Source organism: Varanus komodoensis, unplaced genomic scaffold (genome assembly GCF_004798865.1).
Source record: "Varanus komodoensis strain SLA01 unplaced genomic scaffold, ASM479886v1 scaffold56, whole genome shotgun sequence".
NCBI classification, from domain to species: domain Eukaryota; kingdom Metazoa; phylum Chordata; class Lepidosauria; order Squamata; family Varanidae; genus Varanus; species Varanus komodoensis.
Genome location: NW_025336169.1, coordinates 498,130 through 518,916, shown reverse-complemented (window position 1 = coordinate 518,916; position 20,787 = coordinate 498,130). Strand labels below are relative to the sequence as shown.

General features: G+C 49.0%; 1 protein-coding gene across 4 annotated transcripts in view; it reads right to left on the bottom strand.

Moving 5' to 3' along the window:
- Positions 1 to 2,494: 2,494 nt before the first annotated feature.
- NOS1 (nitric oxide synthase 1) overlaps positions 2,495 to 20,787 on the bottom strand; it is a 147,094-nt gene continuing 128,801 nt past the window's right edge. For 3 of the 4 annotated variants that reach the window (XM_044448854.1, XM_044448853.1, XM_044448856.1), the window contains 13 exons: positions 19,808 to 19,924; positions 19,425 to 19,599; positions 18,563 to 18,701; positions 16,589 to 16,667; positions 15,719 to 15,912; positions 15,135 to 15,304; positions 14,476 to 14,686; positions 13,088 to 13,175; positions 12,253 to 12,374; positions 11,021 to 11,169; positions 10,132 to 10,326; positions 8,630 to 8,748; positions 2,495 to 4,883 (listed from right to left, as the gene is read on the bottom strand). In XM_044448854.1, the coding sequence (XP_044304789.1) occupies positions 4,829 to 4,883; positions 8,630 to 8,748; positions 10,132 to 10,326; positions 11,021 to 11,169; positions 12,253 to 12,374; positions 13,088 to 13,175; positions 14,476 to 14,686; positions 15,135 to 15,304; positions 15,719 to 15,912; positions 16,589 to 16,667; positions 18,563 to 18,701; positions 19,425 to 19,599; positions 19,808 to 19,924 (1,813 nt within the window). In that variant the 3' untranslated portion in view covers positions 2,495 to 4,828. Of the gene's footprint in view, positions 4,991 to 8,629; positions 8,749 to 10,131; positions 10,327 to 11,020; positions 11,170 to 12,252; positions 12,375 to 13,087; positions 13,176 to 14,475; positions 14,687 to 15,134; positions 15,305 to 15,718; positions 15,913 to 16,588; positions 16,668 to 18,562; positions 18,702 to 19,424; positions 19,600 to 19,807; positions 19,925 to 20,787 lie in introns of all 4 variants that reach the window. The other variant, XM_044448855.1, reaches the window with a different exon arrangement.

The window sequence follows — 20,787 nt, the reverse complement described above, 5'->3', positions numbered from 1 at the left end:
AAGCAAAACAGAGTTGGGCCTGGTTAAAATCTGGATGTATGACTTAAAATATTGTGAACCGCCCAGAGAGCTTGGCTATAGGCAGTTTAGAAATGTAATGTACATCATCATCCTCATCATCACCACCACCATCATCTGCACCATGCAAGTTGCCCTGTGGTCAAAGGCATGCTTAGGCAAGGAAAAATGCCAGACAAGTTCCAGGATTCCTTTCTTGCCCCGGCTGGGTCTGGAATGCTGGGAGTTGTAGGACTTCTTAGTGCTGTGCAAACATGCACAAGATGTCACCCTGAAAGGCCTTCAAAAGAGAAGTGGGGTGGATAAATTTATGGGGGCTTATCAGCAGCTACATCTATCTGTGCCTCCTGCATGAGGGTGAAGGTTTACGTAAACTTCACAGAAGGCAAAGCCAGCCAATCCATTTCCTATCTTAATCATTCCAATCCAAATCACACCTCTTGCATCTCACACTGAGATCACCCCAAATCCCCTTGCCACAGTTAGGTTCTAATGGCCGTGACAAGCGAGGAAAGACAGGCGCATGGTGCAGCCGGCAGCATTGCTGCTGCGTTTTGCGGGAGTTCTTCCAAACACATCCCTAAAAGCGACAGCCTGGGCAGCAGATTGGAGTTTCAAAAATATTGACAGAGTGCTAATTCCAAAGCAAGCAGACAAGTGAATCGGGGCCGTCACCCCCTGTTTATACCCACGTTCCCACTGACAACCTGCTTTGAATGGAAGTAATGTCTGTTCCATTAATGCAGTGCAAGATAGTGCTGCACAGTTCAGTTTCAAAAGGGCCGGGGGGCTTCTAGATGAGCAAAGAGAAGATTGCAGGCTAGCGAACGAAGGAGGGGCAGGCAATCTTCCCTGCCCCAGCACACAATACCTGCCCTCCTTAAACTACAATGCAGGGCAGGGAGCTGGATCCCAATTCTCTTTCCCCCACCCTCTTGCTCTTTCTTTCCCTCCCGGAGGAAATGGCCACCAAACTGTCACAATAGGAAGTTTCTTCCGACCATCATGGGCAGATAGATAGATCATGCAGGGAGGGTTGAGTGAACCCTTCCTTCTGTCTTAATTGTAGCCCCCTTTCAGACCCACCCCCCACCCCCTACATAGCAATTGACCATCCCTTGCAAGTCACAAAAGAAATTGCTTTTCCTAAGCTTAATTGCCAGGCAGGGATAAAATTCTGTGTGTCCAAAAGGAAGGTGGGGCTAACCTTGAGAATAAAACGGATCATCTTTGTTTTTTGAATGCTCATTGTGACCCTAAGGAAATTATCAGGTACTGAGATAGTAACAAGAAAGTGCACATCTTACTAACCAAAAATATGTGAAACTTCACCCAGGGCGATAGATTCCACTTTCTTTGCTCAGTCAGGGTCCAAGAGAGTTCAAACTCACTAGAAAAGATGCATAAAGTACTAATTTGATGGGGGGCATCACAGAAAGAAGGGTGCCAAATCTGTGGGAAATCATGCATGCAGATTTGCAGGCTATTTTCAATCTCGCTGGCCAGCTTTAACACAATAAAGGCTTTAGTTACGGAGTGTTCCCCTGGGAACACTGGGAAAGAGTAGGAGCAAACTGGTTCATGATGGTTGGAGTCATGGGAATCCAGACTGATCTGAACCTGTTACAGATTTCTGCCACATCCCTAGTGCTAATTGGGGTGCTTTCTACCATATTGAAGGATTTAATTTAGACCTGTAACCCTAGTAAATAGCAGCTGTTTTGACCACCTCTAGTTTTCACCCCAAAACCAACTTCGGGCGCAACCCTCTTGTCCTTGGGGCAGATGTTCAAAAGCCACTCACGTCGAGCCCTCTGAGCATCCAGTGTAAGCAGTGTGACACTGCAGACACAGCCTCCGACGCAGCTGTGTCTTGCCCCCTGGATTTTATCTAGCCAGTGGTTTTCAGCTGTCTAGCTGTGGTGCTGGCAAAGCAAAAGCCAGGAGAGTGGGACACCAGCTGAGAGGGACAAGAGAAGGATCCACTGGATTCCCTGGGCTCACTTCCCCGGTCTCAGCTCTGCTTTGTGTGGCTGTGAGTTCGAGTTCCTGGCAGATGTGCCCAGGATTCGTGTGGCTCTCACCAGAAATTGAGCCGTTTGAACTGAATTCTGGCCACAGGTCTGCCCTTGGCTTGGCTTGCTTTCTAGGACAGGGCCAGGCATGAGAAGTCTGCAAATACTGGAGGGACGGATTCTGCTGAGCTATGTCACAATCCTACCTGCTGGAATTAACCCAACTCGTGGCCCCAGCATAGCCTGTTTCCCCCTCCCCAAGATTCACCTCCGACTCCGAGGGTGGGAAGCATGCAGGACGTTTCCTAGGCTGGCTGCGAAGCAGCAGGGTAGAAGCTCAGCCTAAAGCATGCAGACTCCAACAAATCCCTCAGTCTCCTGGATAAAGTTGGGATCCGGTAGGATGACATCCTTAATTCTGTGCAAAAAGAGGAAGAAATGAAAGAAGCAAAAAACCAAAATGGCTGAAGAGTACATTTAATAGATGTGAGCAAGAAGTGACCAAAATAAATAAATAAATAAGACAAATGCCGTGTATTCTATATTGCCTAAGCTGGAGAGATGGAAACGAAGGATCACTTGATTCAATGACAATACTTTTTATTATGCTGGTATGTTGCTACCATAATCTACATTCACAAATGCGCAAAAACAACAAAATACAAAGTTTTCTCAAAAGCTTTTCAACTCATTCAAAGCATGTAAGCAGGTTTAATCATAAAACTCATTGGCCTGATTCCAGTGCGATGACAAACTCGAGTACAGGTTGGATACGGGTTGTTCCGGAATCAGGGGATTATTGTTACATGTGGACCCTTGCTTTATGGTTTAGCTATGCACTGTTTGTGATTAAGAAGAAAAAACATGGTTTGTTTTTGGGTCATGAATCCTGGGTTGCTTGTGGTTAACAACACTATAACCCATGATTCAATGTTAAACCACAATTCAGCAAACTATATTCAACCTATACTCAGGCTGTTGTCTGCAAACCAGGTTAGAGTCATCATTTTCTTCTGCAAGAACAGATTCAAAGTAATCTTCATTTTCAGCAGCTTAGTTGCCACATTATTGTACATCACATATAACCATATAGTTTGGGCTTATTTTTAGCACAATTTTTAAAAACGTCTTTCTGTGAAACTTACTGATAACCATCATGGCTAATAATTTTATTAGGGTCGTGAGCCACCAGGAAATAGCTTCAAACAGCCCATGTGTGGATTCTTGACCCATGGACTGCCAGGGGATGGGAAGGAAGCCCTCTATTTCTCAGCCACAGTTCAGGGCAGACGACCTCCCAAGATGGCTATCTTGTCCTAGCAGTTAAGCTGATGAGGAAACTCCCTTTCCATTGGCAGCAAGGAGCACTCAGTGCTGAGGCAAAGAGAACTGAAGCCCTGGAAAATAAATTGAGTGTCCCAGCTCAGGCCTAGAAACACCTCTGCCCATTCCTGATCCCGAAAAAAGCATGGAGCCTCTCCCACTTGGTCTTGATGAGTCAGGAACTTGGTGGAGAGCCAAGAGAGACTTCCCAGAGGCCTTTGGGCCAGGGATCTGCCCTTGGGCCATTTCTCCCTCATCTGCAGATGGGCCGGACCAGAGGTGCTCTTGGGCCTAGCGCTAGTGGGGCAGAGGAGCAGCGCCTTTGGCGGCTTTTGCCACAAGAGAGTCCACAGTGGGCAATTTCACTCATCCTGCAGACCGGCCTGGAGTTGCTTCCAGAAGGACACTGCACCGGTTGGTGCACCTAACTGGGATGCCCTGGCAAGCCTGCCTGTATAACTTTGCCATGTCCACCTGGCTCGTTTTAAAGTGCCCCCTTAAATCCGCATAGGCATCAGCTTACAAAGCAAGCAGCGTTTCTGTGCTGGAAACAACGGCCCTGCAGCCAAGTGGGGTGGAGGAGCGGAGCGCCGGGAGGCCTGGGAAGCCTGGCCATTCCTCTCCGTGGCTTCTTGGCCCACGGTCTGTGGCTCCACAGAAGCAGTCGCTTGGCACAGTCCTTGCTCTTTCTGTCCTGTGGAGGAGGACCAAGGCGAGACGCCCCCTCCCAGGGAGTAAACGGAGCAAAACGTTCCTAGAAGGATCTCCCGTATGCTCTTAGTCCTAGCAAGACTCCACAAGATCTACCCCCTTTGTGATCACAACACTGGTGCTGAGCCACACCGCAGAGGGCTGAGGAGGCAGGCACGGGGAGAGGAGACGTGGGGACGCAGGTACATTAAGACAGTGCAATCAGAACACAGCATGCTGATGAACGGGGAGACCGTTACCTGTTCAACAGAGAGCAGTCCCCCATCCTGTAGGGGATGGAGAGGCTACACACGGGCAAAGTCATCAGAGCAGCCGTTGGCCAGTTTTCCCGCCAGGGGACAGAGAACAAAAGGGACGGGAGAAGCTGGACCCACTGCTTGAAGCCAATCATGCCAGCCAGAGGGTTTTGCCAAACAGGGCAGCAAGTCCCCAGTTCTCTGCGGCTTCCTTGACGGGAAGGCGGCCTCGATCCCCGGACCCTGCCCCGCTGGAACGCCAGAAGATGCAGATGATGGTGATCGCATGCAACCACCCCCAGGGCCCCCGGCCTTGTCGCTGACAAGAGGAAGGGAAGGTGTGGGTTTGTATGTGTTTGTAAGAGCCGCGGCAGGTTGTTAAAAGCCATCACACATCAGCAGAGGACTCTGGAGAAGGGCACACAGAGATAAGAGAAACTGCCACAGGATGCACGGAGGGGAAAAGAATATCAGCAGCAGCATCGCCGTCAACTCCTCCATCACCATCAGCCAAGAGGCGTCCCCTCAGGACACGACGGGGCGAGGCACAGGCGAGCGCTTGTCATGGGCCGTCACATCCCTGGAGAAAAGGAGCGGATGTGGGGGTGTCAGTACAGAGCCAGCCCCTGCTGCGGCTGGCCTGGCTTGGCATCCCATCTCGGGCAGCAAGGTTAGGAACAAAACACCCTGCAAGAGAGGCAGTGGTTAGGGCCAAGAACGTCCATGCATCGCAAAGCGCTTGTGAGCCTCTCGAAGGAGGGAATCTGCCTCCACACGGGCACCGACTGCCTTCACAAGTGCGCCTGCCCCTGAGTTACATGAATATCACTGTGATGCTCCTCCGGAAGGCAGCTGAGCCACCCACAACACACGCCGACACCCGCACCCCCAGTGCCAGGTCGTTCTGTCTATCCTGTGAGCGGATCGAGCCGCCATCTCACCACACAGCGGGGCCCTGCATTTTGGCGCCAGTGGAATAGCAACGCAGGGCCATGGCTGAGCACAAGAGATGAGCATCCGTGGCCATGTCACCTGGGGTTCCCCTCCGATCCAAAGCAAGCACCTTCATGCCCATTTCGCCCTTGCCAGCAATTTCTACTTGTACGGGACGAAAGTCTCCTTGTCAGTTTAATCCATCAGTTCTGCTTCAGTGTGGTGGCCTTGCCTGATTCCTTTTCTTTTACAAGTGAAACCTGTGGCTTTTGAAGCAAGCCTCTGAAAAGAGGTTTGGAGGTGGAAACAGGGTGAGAGGCGGGTGAATGGAGAATTCCTGGAACTCCACCAGAGAATTTTCAACTGTGTTAACACATAGGTGTAAAATAGGTGCTTATCTATTGGTTTTTCTGTTCATCCATCTGTTACCAAGTCAGGCCAGTTCGAGATGGGTTGCCACTGCTATAAATATGCAAGCTCTAGTTGGCTTAGGAGCTGGCTCCCTAAAGGACTGCCTGCCTTCCTATGAACCTACCCACTTTTTGGGATTCTCAGGACAGGCTCCTCTGGGGTGCCAGTACCCACAGAAGCCAGTTGTCGGTCATGTGTGAAGGGGCCTAAGGCACTGCTTGGAAAGCAATGATTTCGGCATTCTCTTGGCTTGGAAAAAAGATATGAAGATGCATCTCTTCAGTTTAGCATTTTAAGTGTTGCACTGGGAGACCGCGGTTCAGTTCTCCACTTGGTCCTGAAACACAATGGGTGACTTTGGGCCAGTCGCTGACTCAGCCCAACCTACCTCACAGGGTTGTTGTGAAGATAAAATGGAAAAAATGAGGAGGATTAAGAAAAACACCTTAGGTGCCTTGCAGGAAGAAAAGGCCTCAGCAGTTATAGGCAGCCTATAAATACATGTATAGATAATAAATAAAGGGCAGGATAGGAATTTCATAAACACAAAGGCATTCATGTTTTTACTTGGATGCTTATCACTTGTTTAAAACAGTGACTTTGTGTTGCTGGGCCCAGTGGAGTGGATTGCAAGGGATGCTGGAAACATCTTTTTATTATGACTTTGTTTTAAATGGATGGCTTTTTAAGCAGAGAAGGCAGCATATAGATATTATTAATAGAATAATGTGCAATAGAAATGTTATAATAATAATAATAGAAATGTTATAATAATAATAATAATAATAATAATAATAATAATAATAATAATAGATATTATTAATAATAATGTGTGAGCATATCTCTATGTATGGATGCATTAGGCTCAGTGGTAGAGCAACCGGTTTGCATGCAATGCCCAAGGTTCCATCTCCAGCATCTGCTTACATCCTGAGAGGTCCACCTGAAACTGAGGACTGGCCTTGCCAGTCAGGGCTCTCATCCTGGGTTGATGGAGCCACTGCCTGGCTCAGTAGAAAGCAGTCTGCACTGTTCGTATATGTAAGGCAGGCTCCCATCTATTTTAGGGAGCGGGGACGTGTTTGTGTGTGGGGGAGATTTCTGCAAAAAGAAATCCACCTTCCTGGAAGCACACACAGCCCTGCCTGGGACTCCTTTTCTGCTCCTGAACTTTGCAGCAAGATAAATCATGGAGCGGAACCCCAGGAATGGCCAGTTTAAGAGGAGGCAAGAATAGGGAGGCTGGACTGAATGGCAGGAACAGTAATTGGGCAGCAGATGGCAGTGCAGTGTTGGAATCTGGTGCTGGGAAAAACACCTTGGAAGCATCAGGAATGCCCGGTGCCAGAGGACTTGCAGATTCTGAAATATTTAAGGGTCGGTGATCTTCCAAATGTTGCTCGTCTGCCTAGGGCTGGCGCCAAGTTGCTCTGACACCAGTCAAGACAATAAGTGGTTTTCTCCTTTTTAAGTGGTCTGTGATTTGTGTACATTTTGTTTTGTTTTAAGGCAAGGAAACTTGCATAAAATACAACTGCGGTTTGCACAAGTTGCTTAAAATACCGCTGCAATTTCTGCAAACTGTGTTTTCTGCACATTTCTTTGCCCTTACACACACACACACACACACACACACACACACACACACACAGATCATAGCCTCCTTTAAAAGAAGAAGCCACCTGTTTCCCTTTCCCTCCCCAGACTTGGCGTGCTCTTGAGTCAGCAAGGTAAGCCAAAATCTGCTGAGGGCAAGCAGGACCAGTTCTTCAGCGTTGCGAGTCTCCAGTTCTTGGCCCTCTTCTCCAGCATCACCACCAGACCCTGTCGATCTTGACCCCACAGTGCTGGCTGCAAGTTCCTGGCATAACCTCCTGATTGGATTACTCTCATGCATGATTCTGAGAGGGGCTCCAACTCTCACAGTTACAGTCTGCTCTGTTAGATCTCTCTGATTCTGAGAAGTGGAAAGGCCGAGATAGGCAGACAACCAGGCAGTGAAGATTCTCAGACTGTGAGAACCAGCCCACTGTGGAAAACCAGGGAGACATTTCTGAACTTGCAGATTGGAAGAGAATTCCTTGACCCAGTCAGGAGATGGCCAGCAAAACAAGCGGCCCAGATATGAAGTTTCCAGCCTTCCTGCCATTTTGCCTGCAAGTGGCAGGGACCACCCTGAAGATGGTCAGCATCTTTTTGGAAAGGGAGGGAAGGAGAGGGAGTTCCCATTTGGATTCAGCTCTTCATAGGGGCAGATGCTTCCCCTACATCTCACAGGGAACCCTTTATGCTGTTTTGCAAACTGTTCCACTGCATTAAAGGACTATCCTTCTAAAGTTTTATCTGAGTCTGTGGGAGTGGAAGGGAGGGAGGAAAGGAAGAGAACTGCTCCTGAACTGCTCCTTTCCTGGAAGACGACCTGCAACTCTGACTGGTGCAGAATGAGGGTGGGTCCATGGGATACTTCAAAGAGAAATGAGGCAGCAGTAGCCAAAGTGCCTGGCAATCCAGCCATGGACCATATCATCCCTCCTGCTCAATAGAAGATCTAGACTGTTTAGAGGACTTCCTGGCTGAGAAACAAGGTCTTCCCAAACTCATGGGTCTGACTTACTCTCCGGTTCTGGCTCCTGGCTTTATCCTGTCACTCCTAGCTTACTCTAGGCTGCTCCACTCCAGTTAAGAGGCCTTTATTTTGCTTGAGATCATTTGACTGCAAATGCTGCAGATGGAACCAGGGAAGGTCAGCCTGCAACACCATCTGCTTAGCTCCTCTGCTTCGTTGCAAGAAAGGAGAGTTAAACCCTGAAGAATTTGTGTAGCAATCATCACCCACTCTTTGCATGAAACAGAAAAGAACAGCAGCAAGCTTTGCCCCCAGTGCTTTGGCGCAACAAAGGGGATTCTGTTCTCCAGCCCAAGCTGGGAGGAAATAAAAGTGCCGGTTAGCAGGGATGAGGGAAAGGCCAGGGGGTAACTCACTCATCCGTGTCCTTCTTGCTCTCCTCGATGTGCGCAATCGACTCGGATCGGAGGCGGTTGGTCACTTCGTATGTGCGCAAAGTGACGCCAAATATATCCTCGTGGTACTGGTTGTCATCCTGCAAAATGGGATACAGTGAAAGGGTGGGCAGAGAGATGCTCAAGGCTGAAGGTGTCGGTGCAGGCGCTAAAGAGGCGCTAAAGAAGGGTTGGGTCCAAGGTGCTGGATCTTTCAGTCCAAGGGCCAAATTCAATTTCAGAGCAGCTCCTGGAGAGCTGCAATCCAGGGGCTGGGTGCAATCCAGGTCCAAAATGGGTGAGCCCCAGTTAACAGCAGAGTTTAGTTTAAAGCTAAAGTAGTGCTAGGAACCAATTACGGGAGCCTGCAGTCCAGGGATGGGTGAAGCCAAAGGCAAGCAAGGGCCTAAAAGGCCAGCCTGCTGTATCTTAAAGGCCTTCCTTTTGGCAACTAAGCCTTAGAAGGGCATGTGAACACCCCAAATGATCAGAGGTCAGTGAAGGGGGCGTGCCCATCTTGGGGATCCTGGGAGACTACTCTGGGAACTCCAGAGGGGTGGATTAGGTCCTTGGGCCCATGGTGGTTTAGGCGGAGTTTGGGTTTGAAATCAATGCACAGGCTTCCTGTGTTTGCCTCTGGTTTTTATTTATTTTATTTATTTATTAAAACATTTCTATGCCGCCCCTTGCCAAGGCCTCGGGGCAGCTTACAACATCAAATACATTGCTCCACTTCCTATGCTTTAGCCACATGGGCTACATGCTAGTTTGGAAGCTCCTCGGGGCATGGGCCTGTTCTCTAGTATTTGTCAATCCAGCATGTTTGCAGGGACCCCGCATGCCCCGTGGGGTCCTCAGTGATGTCACCACTGCTGGTCCTGGCAGGCTGGGGCAGGGACAGCTGCTCTGCCACGAGGGGTAGATGAAGCCTTCTTAGATTGCCCAGAGTGTCTCACCAATGTCCCATGGCCTTTTCCTGACTACTGAAAGATTGGTGATTTTCTGGTATTTGCATGGGGTTTTTTCTTCCCACTTTAAAAGTTCGAAATGCCATCCATTCATTCATTCCTTCATTCATTTATTCAGTTAATTGCATTTATATCCCACCATTTTTCCTTCTGCAAGAAATCCAAGGCAGCTTATATGGCCCCCCTCCTAACTCACAACAACCTTGTGAGGTAGGCTAGGCCGAGAGTCAGAGCCCGGCCATTCATGGACATTCATGGACTTCAACCTGGCTCTCCTGAGAAAGTCCGATGCTCTAACCACACCACCACAATTCCTGGCAGGCAAAGCTTTCGAACTGCAATGTCTTAGCATTTTGGCCAAGCTCCTTCTGCCTTGGGCCATGCTTGCCACTGGAGTGCAGAGCCAGGAGCTTCTCTGAAACAGGATTTGGCCCTCAAGCTGGAAGGGATCCAGAATCTCAGCGGAGCGGGCAGGATACCGGTGGCTTTGCAGGATGCTGGGAACTGGCTGCTCACCCTTAGCTTGCTAATGAAAGCGCTGGCCTCCTCGGGGGCCATCTTGCCCTGCTGCTGGACAATGTACTGGATGGTCTTCAGGACGTCCCCAGCCATGGTGACGTCGCCGCACACGTAGACGTGGCCGCCCTGCTCTTTCAATGCCTTGTAGATGGATCCAGCCAGCTGCTCCTGCAGGATGTTCTGCACATATTTCTGAAAAGGCAGGAAAGGCGCAGGATAAGGGCATCATGGGATGTGTTGGGGGCCCTTGGCTCAGCCCCCTAGCACATCCCACAGGCCAGAGGACTGAACTTTCTTCTCTAACCAGGAGAAAAGGACAGATAGGAAAAGGGGAGGGAAGGGGGCTGGTCTGGAGACTGGACTATGTCTGGTTAACCCTGAAGATGTCACTTGCCCAGTTGCAGGGCCCACTTCATGTTCTTTGAACGGGAGGGCGGGGGCTGGGCGACTCCAGGAGGGACCGGGAATGTGTCAAAAGCTTCCCAGGAGTGAGGTGTGGGGAACAAGAGTTTTGTTCCTTGTCTTCTTCTCGGGGAATTTCTGGACCCTAATTTTTGCAGCTGCTGGTGGGGCGGGATTCCCAGCGCAGCTCTCCTCAGTGGCTGCTGTCTCCCGTGCACCCTCCATGACCACGGAATATTGCTTCTTGGAGCCACATGCCTGCACGCTTCAGCAGGCGGTGACCCAGACAGTCTAACCAGCTTCCCTGCCTGAAAGGTTTTGGGAGCGTGGCCGAGTTACGCCGCAGGGGTGCGGGACGGGGGGAGATGGGCTTTGCACCTGACCAGACGCTCCTTCTTCCTTCCCTGTGTCACCGCTTGAGTGCTCTCCTACAGGGTCACCAGGAAGGACTGTTCTGGGTGTGCTGAAGGGTGGGTGAGGTTACCTTCGGCTTGTCTGGCTCGCGGGAGTAGGCTGTGTACAGCTCTTTGAAGACGCCTTTGTTTTTGGCCAGCAAAGTCTCCTCTCTGTAGATGTGGTCTATCTTGGACTGTCGGCAACCAAAGACCAGCGTCATGGGGCACGGCTTCAGCCCTGGCAGAGGGGAGAAGGAAGCACGAGGGGTGTGAGTGACCCCCCCCCCCCAATGAAGCTATTTGATGGTACAGACATGAAAACATCAGGAAAATGGTGGTGGTGGGCAATGACTCCAGGGCATTGCGGGCAAACGGATACGCAGCTTGCTACAAAGGCTCTCTGGACCCTCATCCAGCCCAAGGGCTGCGTCTGACCTCGGATATATTGGAACGGTCCATTTCAGAAGCAGGTGGCCAAAGCAGTGAAGCCAAATGCCACCCAATGATCAGTGGTTGGGGAAAGTGGGGAGAGCTATCCTGGAGACTGGAGTGGGTCAGATCTGCCTCTCTTGAGATTGGGCTTGCTGGCTTGAGCTCCAACAGCCCTGCCTGAAAGTGTGATTGCCTCAATCCAACCGAGTTGCTTTGGAACTGTGTTCTACAAAACGGCAAGTGAGAAGTTAGCTTCCATATAGCCAGAAGTGCCTGATCCTGCCTAATCTTGGAAGCTAAGCAGGGTTGGTCGTGGTTGAAATCTGGATGGGTGACTTAAATCATTATCACCATCAATAACAATAACAATGATTTTCTCAGTGACAAGTAGCCTTTGATGAAGCCCTGGATCTATTTCCATGCATGTTGGGAGAAGCCAAATGAAAAGCTGTGACAGAGAGCAGAAGGAACGGGGGGCCCAGGAGATCAGCAGTGGACCCCCTGAATTGGTCTGGGCCTTAGCGGATGCCCCACAGTGGAGACCCTGAGGTTGGTTCTGCGTAAGTGCGGGGCTCAAAAGTCAGGACACTACATCTGCCCTTATATAATTTAATTTTTAATTTAATTTAATTTAAATATTTATATGCCATCCTTTGCAGCAGCTCAGGATGGCTTACAGAAGATAAAAATAACAATATAAATATAAGTATAAATATATACTTATAAATATAAGCCACCCAGCAGCTGCCCGGCTCCTTTGTTAGCAGCCCAGTCCCCAAATATCTGACCGTTCAGGCCTGGGCCGGGGGTTGTTCCCTCCCGCAGAAACAACAGCTGGGTATTCCTGCGCAGGAGCAGAAAGGCACAGCTGATGCTGGATGGCACCCACCTTTTTGCTTGATGTCAAAAAGCCGCTGCTGCCAGAAGCTCCGGAAAGGCGCGATCCCAGTCCCAGGACCAATCAGGAAGCAGGGAACCTGTGGATCTTGTGGCATGTGGAACCCGGGAGCTCTAGAAGGAGAGGAAGAGCATTCCATTGGGATCAGATGTGTGGGTTTACCCCAGGTGCTGGCACCGTGCTGGTCCCAAGTGAAATGATTTGCGTTCCCCTTAGGATGCAATGCTGCTTCTGCTCTAATTCTCTGAATAGGGTGCATCCGTTCTTATCATTTAGGGGTTCAGAACCTTGCATCGAGGGGCCAAAACTGGACCCCTGATAGCCCCACCTGTTTTTGCCCCCACCCCATCATTTGGTGGTTTCCTAGTTTTCGGGGTGTGATGCCTCTCCTAGGACTGCCTTGCAAGCAGGAAGAGCTTTCAGGTAAAGTAGGCCGGTCCTTTTTCGCCAGCCCTGTTTGTCTGTGGCCCTCCTCACCACTGGAATGTGGCCCTGGAGGGCCGCCGTGGAGTGGGATGCAGCTGAAAAGAGCCGCAACTTTACTGGGCACTGTTCTCTCCATGTGCAACATTTCTGTTCTGGTTAAACCAAAGCAATTGGACTTCACAGGGCTTGCTGTGCACGGATTCTCAGGATTCCGCAACAGCGCTTGCTCTCAGGTAGGCGTGCTCAGGATTGCAGCCCAGTTTGGTCCTACAGACTCTTCACCAGCACCAAAAGTAGGAATAAAAGGATTGGTGGATCATAGATACTTGGAAAGATGGAAAGCACCCTCCAGTCTACAGGTGCAGACCCACAGCGAGCCGGTTGGTATTCCTTATCTTACCCTCTGACAAAACATGGCACTATTTCATCCGCCTGTATCCGGTTGAACCAGGAGGAACAGACTCCGTGGTGTATTGGCCCTTCCCCATCTAGGAGATCGCAGGAGAAAGACTGGTTAATGCACACAATGCAAACACAAAGTCGCAAATACAGAGCCCTAGCACCAGGCAGGCCAACCTTGCGTGGGACCGTCAAGGCCAGACCAGAGCCTGGAGTTCCTAAACCCAAATCTGGCACCTGCCCGGCCTGTCTTGCAATTGATGGAGCTGGTGTGCCCTGTAGGCATCGCTTTCAGCACAAGGTCTTGGAAGGATGAGGGGATGCCAGGCTCCAGCCGGCATCATGGCTTCCCCTGAAGACCTTCCAATTCCAGGAAAGGCTTCGGTCCAGTCCTAGCAGTTTTCCCCACTGTGTGCTCTAGAAAGCTGAGATGCCTCTCCTAACTTTTAGTTACAAGCAGGATGGCTTTACGTGAAAATATACCCAATTTTGATTTGAGAAAAAAAAAACTTTAGTTAATAAAGATTGGGAAAATATTTGGACGAAAAGGATATTAAAATGTATGTCAGGAAGAAAAAAGGAACATTTCTATAAAATTGTATGGAAGTGGTACCTAACTGCAATTGTGTAGAAGATAAATACTCCGATTTATGTTGGAGATGTGATTGTGAAGTGGGTACATGTTTCCATAGGTGGTGGGAATGCAAACATATAACATCATTTTGGAAAGAGGTTTTTAAAAAGTGCAGTAAAATATTAAGTTAAGTATAAATTATATGCCCTGAGATTGCATTGGTGGCAAATTTAATCACTGGAGCAAGACTAACTATAGCTAAGAACTGGAAAATAAAATATAATTACTAATTGTCTGATTGGTATAGAGATGTTTGGAATATAGCTATTAAAGACAAATTAGCTTGTGATAAGAAAGTGAGCAAAGGGCATATAAAACTAAATTTAATGAGATTTGGGGTGTATTTATTGAGTATGTTTTAAAGGAAGGGAAAGGATTTGTGCTGTCCAATGAATTTTTCTTTTTAAAAATTGTGACATATGTCCTTGGTCCTGGGGATGGGGCGTACAGCATTGTAATAATGGTTGTTTTTAATGTCAAATTCTTATGGTTGTATTTTAAATGTAGTGTTCTTTTGATTGTATTTTAGTTTGGAAATTAAAACGAAAAAAGAAAAAATATACTCGCATGTTTAGCCCTGCTCCTTTCTCCTTGGGCCCCCCCAGCTATTGGAATGCTGCTCCCCAAAGCGCCTCCAGAACAGGATCCAGCCCCGAAGCTCAAACAAGGAGGATGAGAGGGGCTGGAATAGGCCCAGGGCCATTTTGCTAGATGTGTGGTCTTGATCCCGGCTACTGGGAGCGGGGATCATTTACCTCTGGTGCGATAGGAGACCACGGCCACCGTGAGGTGCACCTCGTTAGGGTACATGTCGGGGGAGGAGCTGATGGAGTAGTAGCGGGGCTGCAGCAGCGGGAGCTGGCTCAAGAGGAGCGTGGACGGCATCTGCACGGACGGGAACTCTTCCAGCACTTCGACCATCGTGGGGTTCTTGGACCACTTCCATTCCTCGTATTCCTGCAGACCCTGCACGAGAGAGGATGGGCCTTCGCAGCCGGCCACTCAGTGGCCCCCCTTCCCCTCTCTACTGCCCCTGCTGGCTGTCAGTCGCCAACGCAGGGCTTGTCCTGCTGCTCCCAAGAGGCAGCCTTCCAAGGTGGTCACCCCAGAGGCCACATCCGCACTGCAGGATGCAGCAGGGCTGGGATTCTTCCCGGAAGCACCAGCACCAGCAAGCTTCAGAAGAAACCCAGTGGCTGGTGGGAACCAGGCCACCTCTGGCCTTGGCATTTCCACTCAGAATTTCTGTCCCAGGTTTTTCTCCAGTTCAGGGGAATCCACCTTGGGATGCTGGGAGAAATGGGCCCAGTTGCTGAACCCACCACAGATTCGATTCGATTCGATTCGATTCCCTTCCCCCTTCCCCCTTCCCTTCCCTTCCCTTCCCTTCCCTTCTCTTCCCGACTTAGCTTACCTTGCTGAGAATTTGGAGGCATTTTTTCTCCTTGTCACTGGTGGCCAGTAAGGCAAACTGCTGCAACAGGATTGGAGTGGGAGGGGTGGTGATATCCAGATAGTATTTGAACGCTTGGAAGATGGTACAAGGTGGGATGCGGTCCTCATCTGTCCAGTTGCTGATGACACCTGCCAGGACACCACCTGGTTACCTACCACTTCGCATGGGGAGGAGCTGCGCATGAGCCCCCTTCTGGCTCTCTTTGTTCTACCAGACAGTTTCTTTGGGGTGGGTGTCGGTGCCTTGGGCATCCAATTCTGGGGGCAACAACAAGACTGCCTGAAACTGGCTGTGGCACTCTCACAACTTCCCATTGCCCCTCCTCATCTTTTGCTCTGAAGACCCTCCTGGAATGGATGGACACTCTGGAGAGGTGGTCAAGCCCAAAGGCCTCTTGTTGAGAGCCCCTTCCTTGAATGAAGCAAGCCATTCCGAGGGATGTCACACCAAGTCACAACATCCTATGCAAGTGAGAAAGTACCCTGCGCAGGTAAACCCGATCGGATCCATCACTGAGATTCTCAGCAGCCATCCTGACTTACCCAAAGCTGTGCTTCTCTCTTCCAGCAGCTCCACTTTCACCAGCTGGTTGGTAGGAGGCGCATCTTCCAGCCGTTCGATCAAAGCATTGACCAGGTCTTCGTGGTTGCCCGGAAACACCCCCAGGTGGTCCCCGGGTTGGTAGTGCAACTCCTGGTGCCCGTTCGTGTGAAGTCGCAGGAAGATCGTAGAGCGACTGAAGTGAGGAGGAGGTTGAGAACATGCTATGCTTTCAACGCATTCTTTCCAGGTACTAAAACATCTTCTGTGAGTACTTTTAGCAGGGGTTACAATTTCTTCTTACATTTGGCAAAGTATGTACCTCTGAGTCAACAATGTCCCCGATGTTTTCCAGGGTCCTTGTTTTACTTTCTATTTTAAGATTTTTTTTTTTAATTGCAAAAAATGAAATGGGAGTTGACCTCCATCATCACCTGTATTTGGATTTTAAAAAGTGGCTTTGTGTTTGGAGCCTTGACAGCAACTCTGCCTTGTTCTTGGGATCTTGGGAAAGTTAGTTTTGATCTTGTACATTTGTCTTTTGGCAAACGAGTGTTTAAGACAGGTCCGGCTCACCAGGGTGGCTATTTTATGAATGGGCAAGATCCTCTTGGCAGCCATTTTGTGAGAGTGCTCATGATACTCTGTCTAAAATTCCAGATGTGGCCACTGACCTCTAACGCTTGGGAAGCCCTGGTGAACGCATAGTACAATATACATATTTACAGGTGTCTCAGAATTATAGCAGATTAGTCATGTATGAAAAAGAAGTCATCATCAAATCACATTTTGGAATTATTCCTACTGTTAAACTAGCCAGTTTTGTTGGGCAAGTTCCCTTGGGCACAAGAAAGCTGTTCTGCAGCTCCTACCTGGATTTGGGGCTTTGTAGATTTTGACGTGTTAGAAGCCGGGCTGCAGAGATGCGCTTTTTGTGGATGCTGTACAATCCTAAGAAAGAAAGAGAGAAAGAGAGAAAGAGAGAAAGAGAGAAAGAGAGAAAGAGAGACCATGAGAAATGGAAGAACCAGTGGAAGAAAAGGAAAGAGATGGATATCTGACTCTTTGCGTTCTTCATTGTTCAAGGAATTGCATTCCCTTGCCTTAACACTGATGGGTTTGTACTAACTCGGCATATTTTAAACCCTTGCAGAATCCTGTGGAGTCTCAGCAAGAGGGTGATGCATTTAACATTTTGTGGCAAAATCAGTTTATGAGTAACTGTATTTGCTAGATTTTAATGCATTTCCTTCGAACACTGAAATCCCACCCGAGACCCTCTTTATCTCAGGGTGGTTTACAATAGAGAGGTACAATAAAATACAGCAGAAAAAAGCAGCCCCCCTAATGAACAGAAGACCTTTAGAAGAATTCAATGATAAATGGAAATTTTATTAGGCTCAGTATGATTAATGGAATCTGAGGGGAGTATGGAAAAGAAAAAAAGCAGTAGAGGAAGTGATTGGAAGAGTTGTTGTTGTATAGATTAATGATTTCTTTTTTGTTAAACTTTCATAGAGTGTCAAAAGACAGGAAGATAGATAGATTTGGGGGTCGAATGTATAGGTTGCATTTGTACAGAATTCCCTTGGCAACTTGGTTCGTTTTAGCTTGCTTTGTTCATTTTAGTTTGTTCTGTTTCACATTCTTTTTTTGTGTACTTGCTTAGGTTAAGAGAGTAAAAATATTCAAAAAAGAGAACAAAGAAAAAGGGAAAAGGAAAAAAGGGAAAAGGAAAGCAAAGGAAAGGAAACAGCAGCACTTAAGAGCATTAAAACACTTCCAGATGACAGAATGACATCTCAGCCCCATGAAGCCGAGAACCACTAAGTCACCCAGGGAGTTTGGTGGCTGAGTGCAGACTCGAACCTGGATCTTCCTCTTTCCAATCCAACATGTTAACCACTAGGCCATGCTGTCTCCCAAGTGATATTGTGACCTGGAATGGCTTTTGCCATCTTTGATTGGTCTGACAGCCCCCTCTCACTTTGAGAGGTACAGTTCAGCCCCATGATACAAGCTCTAGTAACATCCAGGATGGATTATTGCAATGGGATCTCTATGGAACTGCCTTTAAGTTTGCCCCAGAATCTGGAGTGGGTGAAGAAAGCAGCAGCTTTAAATCTGTCCTGATGCAACTCCTCCACTGAAAACTGCACTGGTTGTCTGTTCATTACTGGGCCAGGTTTAAAGGATGGTAAGAGTGTATAAAGCTTGGGGCCAGGATACCTGACAGAGCGTCTTCTCCTCTACCAACCTGCCCAGTCCCTGCGGTCACTGGACAACATCCTTCCAGTGGTTCCACACAGACCCATGGCCCAACTGGAGTTCAGCAGGACAAGGGCCTCCAATGTGGTGGCCCCATTTTTCTGGAGCCCCCTGTCTCTGCGGGCCAGGCATGCATCAGCACAGTGCTGTTTTCACCGCTGAAGACAGCTTTGTTCAAGGATGCTTTTCTTGCTCACGAGCCGCTGTTTTAACATTATCCTGTCTCCATTGCACTGGTTTTTTCCAAAATCTTTTCCCCTATATTTTCCCCTTTGATTGCTCACTGCTCTGGAATCTGCCTAGATATGGCGCAATATGCACATATTCTGAAATAAACTCAGTGAACTCCTCGAGATAAGAATGGTCTTCTGTGTTTCTAGGGCACCCACCAAGAAAGAGAGGGTGAAATAAGAGCGTGATGGTCGCCCTGGGCTGGTGCTAGAAACCCCTCATCTTGATGCATCCTCCCGGTATATTTGTAAACCTATAAAAGCATCACAGGTAGGCAAAGCCAGGTAAGGCCCCTCTGCCCCCCAGTCCTCTCACCGGTCCAAGAAATGAGGAGAGCGCATCCATACCTTGCGTCAGTTCGGGGGCTTCGGCCACATAAGTGAGGCGGAATTTGTTTCTCTTCCAACTCCGGTCGTTGGTGATGAGGGAGTTGTTGGCCTTCTCGATGTTCACGTCGTCACCGACGCAGAACACATCACACGCTGCCTGCAGGACACACCAGGCACTCCAGACAAAGTGGGAGGAAGGCTAGCCTGGCACCTCCCTCCCCCGCCAGCTCCAAGCTGGTGTGCAGACATGAGATTTGGAAAAGGCATGAAGCCTGGTGCACGGTGCTCATGGCTCTCCAGATGTTTTGGCCTACAACTCCCATGAGCCCTTGGCAGCATAATCATTGGTGAGGGAGCATGGGAGTGGTAGGCAAGCATCTGTGGCATTATACGCTTCCCATCCTTGATCAAGAGCGTGCAGGCCAAATTTAATTTCCATTGTCAGGGATGGGTGGGGTGAAAGGCATAAAGTGGGAGGCCAAACATACAGAAAATCCAGCATGTGTTAGCTTAGTGCTCTTTCCGGCCAGTTGCAAAAGTTTTCGGAGAGGCAGTACAACCTTTAGGATGGGGCAGAACCACACAAAAGCAGGAAAAGCACCCAATGGTAGCTGATGCAGGCTATATTTTAAAAAGCTGGGCTTCAGGTGTTATGTTTCCTCCTTCTGGCAGTCCTAGGTGAGACGTGAGGCCTAGCCAAGCCTAGCCTAATAAACCCAGCACCCTCCGGTGCCTCGGTTGAGGCAGTGAGTGTTCCCAGCACCCACCTTAGGCGTTTTCTGGAATTCTCTCACCGAAGCCACCACTTAGCAAAGGTTCGTGTTAGAACCAGCCCTGTGGTGGGAGAACCTCCAAGAGGAAAAAAATGGAAGCAGGCTACCTTGAAGACTTTTTTGGCCCACGTCCGGAAGGATTCCTCCTGTCCACACAGTTCGTCTCCCTCGCCCATCCTGAGGATGCGCTCTCCTCCCAGCTCTTCCAAGAGTGTATCCACAGCCCGGGCAAAGGCGCAGAAGTGGGGGTACGCTCGGGAGCCCAGGCCAAAGACAGAGAACCTGCAAGCAGGCAGACAGAGGGGGGCCACCACTGGTTAGTGAGAAGCGTCTGCAGAGGGTTCGCACCCCAACAAAGGTGGCCAGCGGAAAGAGAGACGTCGGCCTCACACAAGCCGGGATGGTCAATGCACTAGGCTCGCCTCCACAACAAGGTCACCCGCACATCCTCCTGCATCACTTCTGCCCAGCCTTGGTCCTCCTTGCTCACCTGACGTTCGCTAGGGGACCGGTACTCTCAAAGTTGTCCCTGGCTTCTGGTCCATCAGTCGAGGACTTCCGAGCATCGGAATACGAGGAGACGCTGTTGAAACGCACTTTGTAGCTCCTGTAAAACAGGGATGAAGCAGTGCTAGAACCTCCAGGGGGAAGAATGGGGGACGTGTGTGTGTGTGTGTGTGCGCGCCCTTGAGAACCAGCCATGTGTGTGAACAAGGTGCTAGATTAGATGTCCCGACATGTCGTTGTCCTCCTCCTCCTCCTATTTAAAAAAAATTGTGAGAAGTTCTGGGCTGTATTGAATGTTAGTCCTACTCAGAATAGACCCACTGAAATGAAATGGAATTTGGGTTAGCCATGCTGAAATTATATCCCATTCATTTTAATGGGTCCACTCTAAGAAGGATTAGTATCAGATGCAACTCTCTGAGTTTGATTAGAGTTGTGGCAGTGGAAATACTGAGAATTATACTCTTTTCTCCCACCCTCTTTATTGTCCTAAATTTACTTAGGTTGCAATTTTATCTCTACTTTCCTGGCAATAAGCTATGCACAGGATTGGCTCTGTTATTTATTGGAACCTTTCCATCCCACCTTTAGGTTGGAAAACTCTCAAAGCCTCATTGTAATACCTAAAATACAGCTGATCACAGGCAGTATATCAAATAGCAAGGTTTTAAAAATCTCAGCAATGTCAAATAACGTTGCTCAAATAACAAGAGACTGAAACAATCAAATCAAACCAAAGGCACGAGGAGAGCGGGTGTAGCACAGAGACTACACGGCCCCTGTACAAATGAGGGGATCCTAGTTCAGATCTGAACCTTCACTGTGAATGCATCTGACAAGCGACTCTCAGTCACCTGTAATAAAACTGTCAATGGCACTACCTTTACAAGATTGCAGTAAGCATTACAACAAGTTAGTGCTAGTTGTAATGCAACTGTGAAGCACCTTGAAGACTTGCATTTC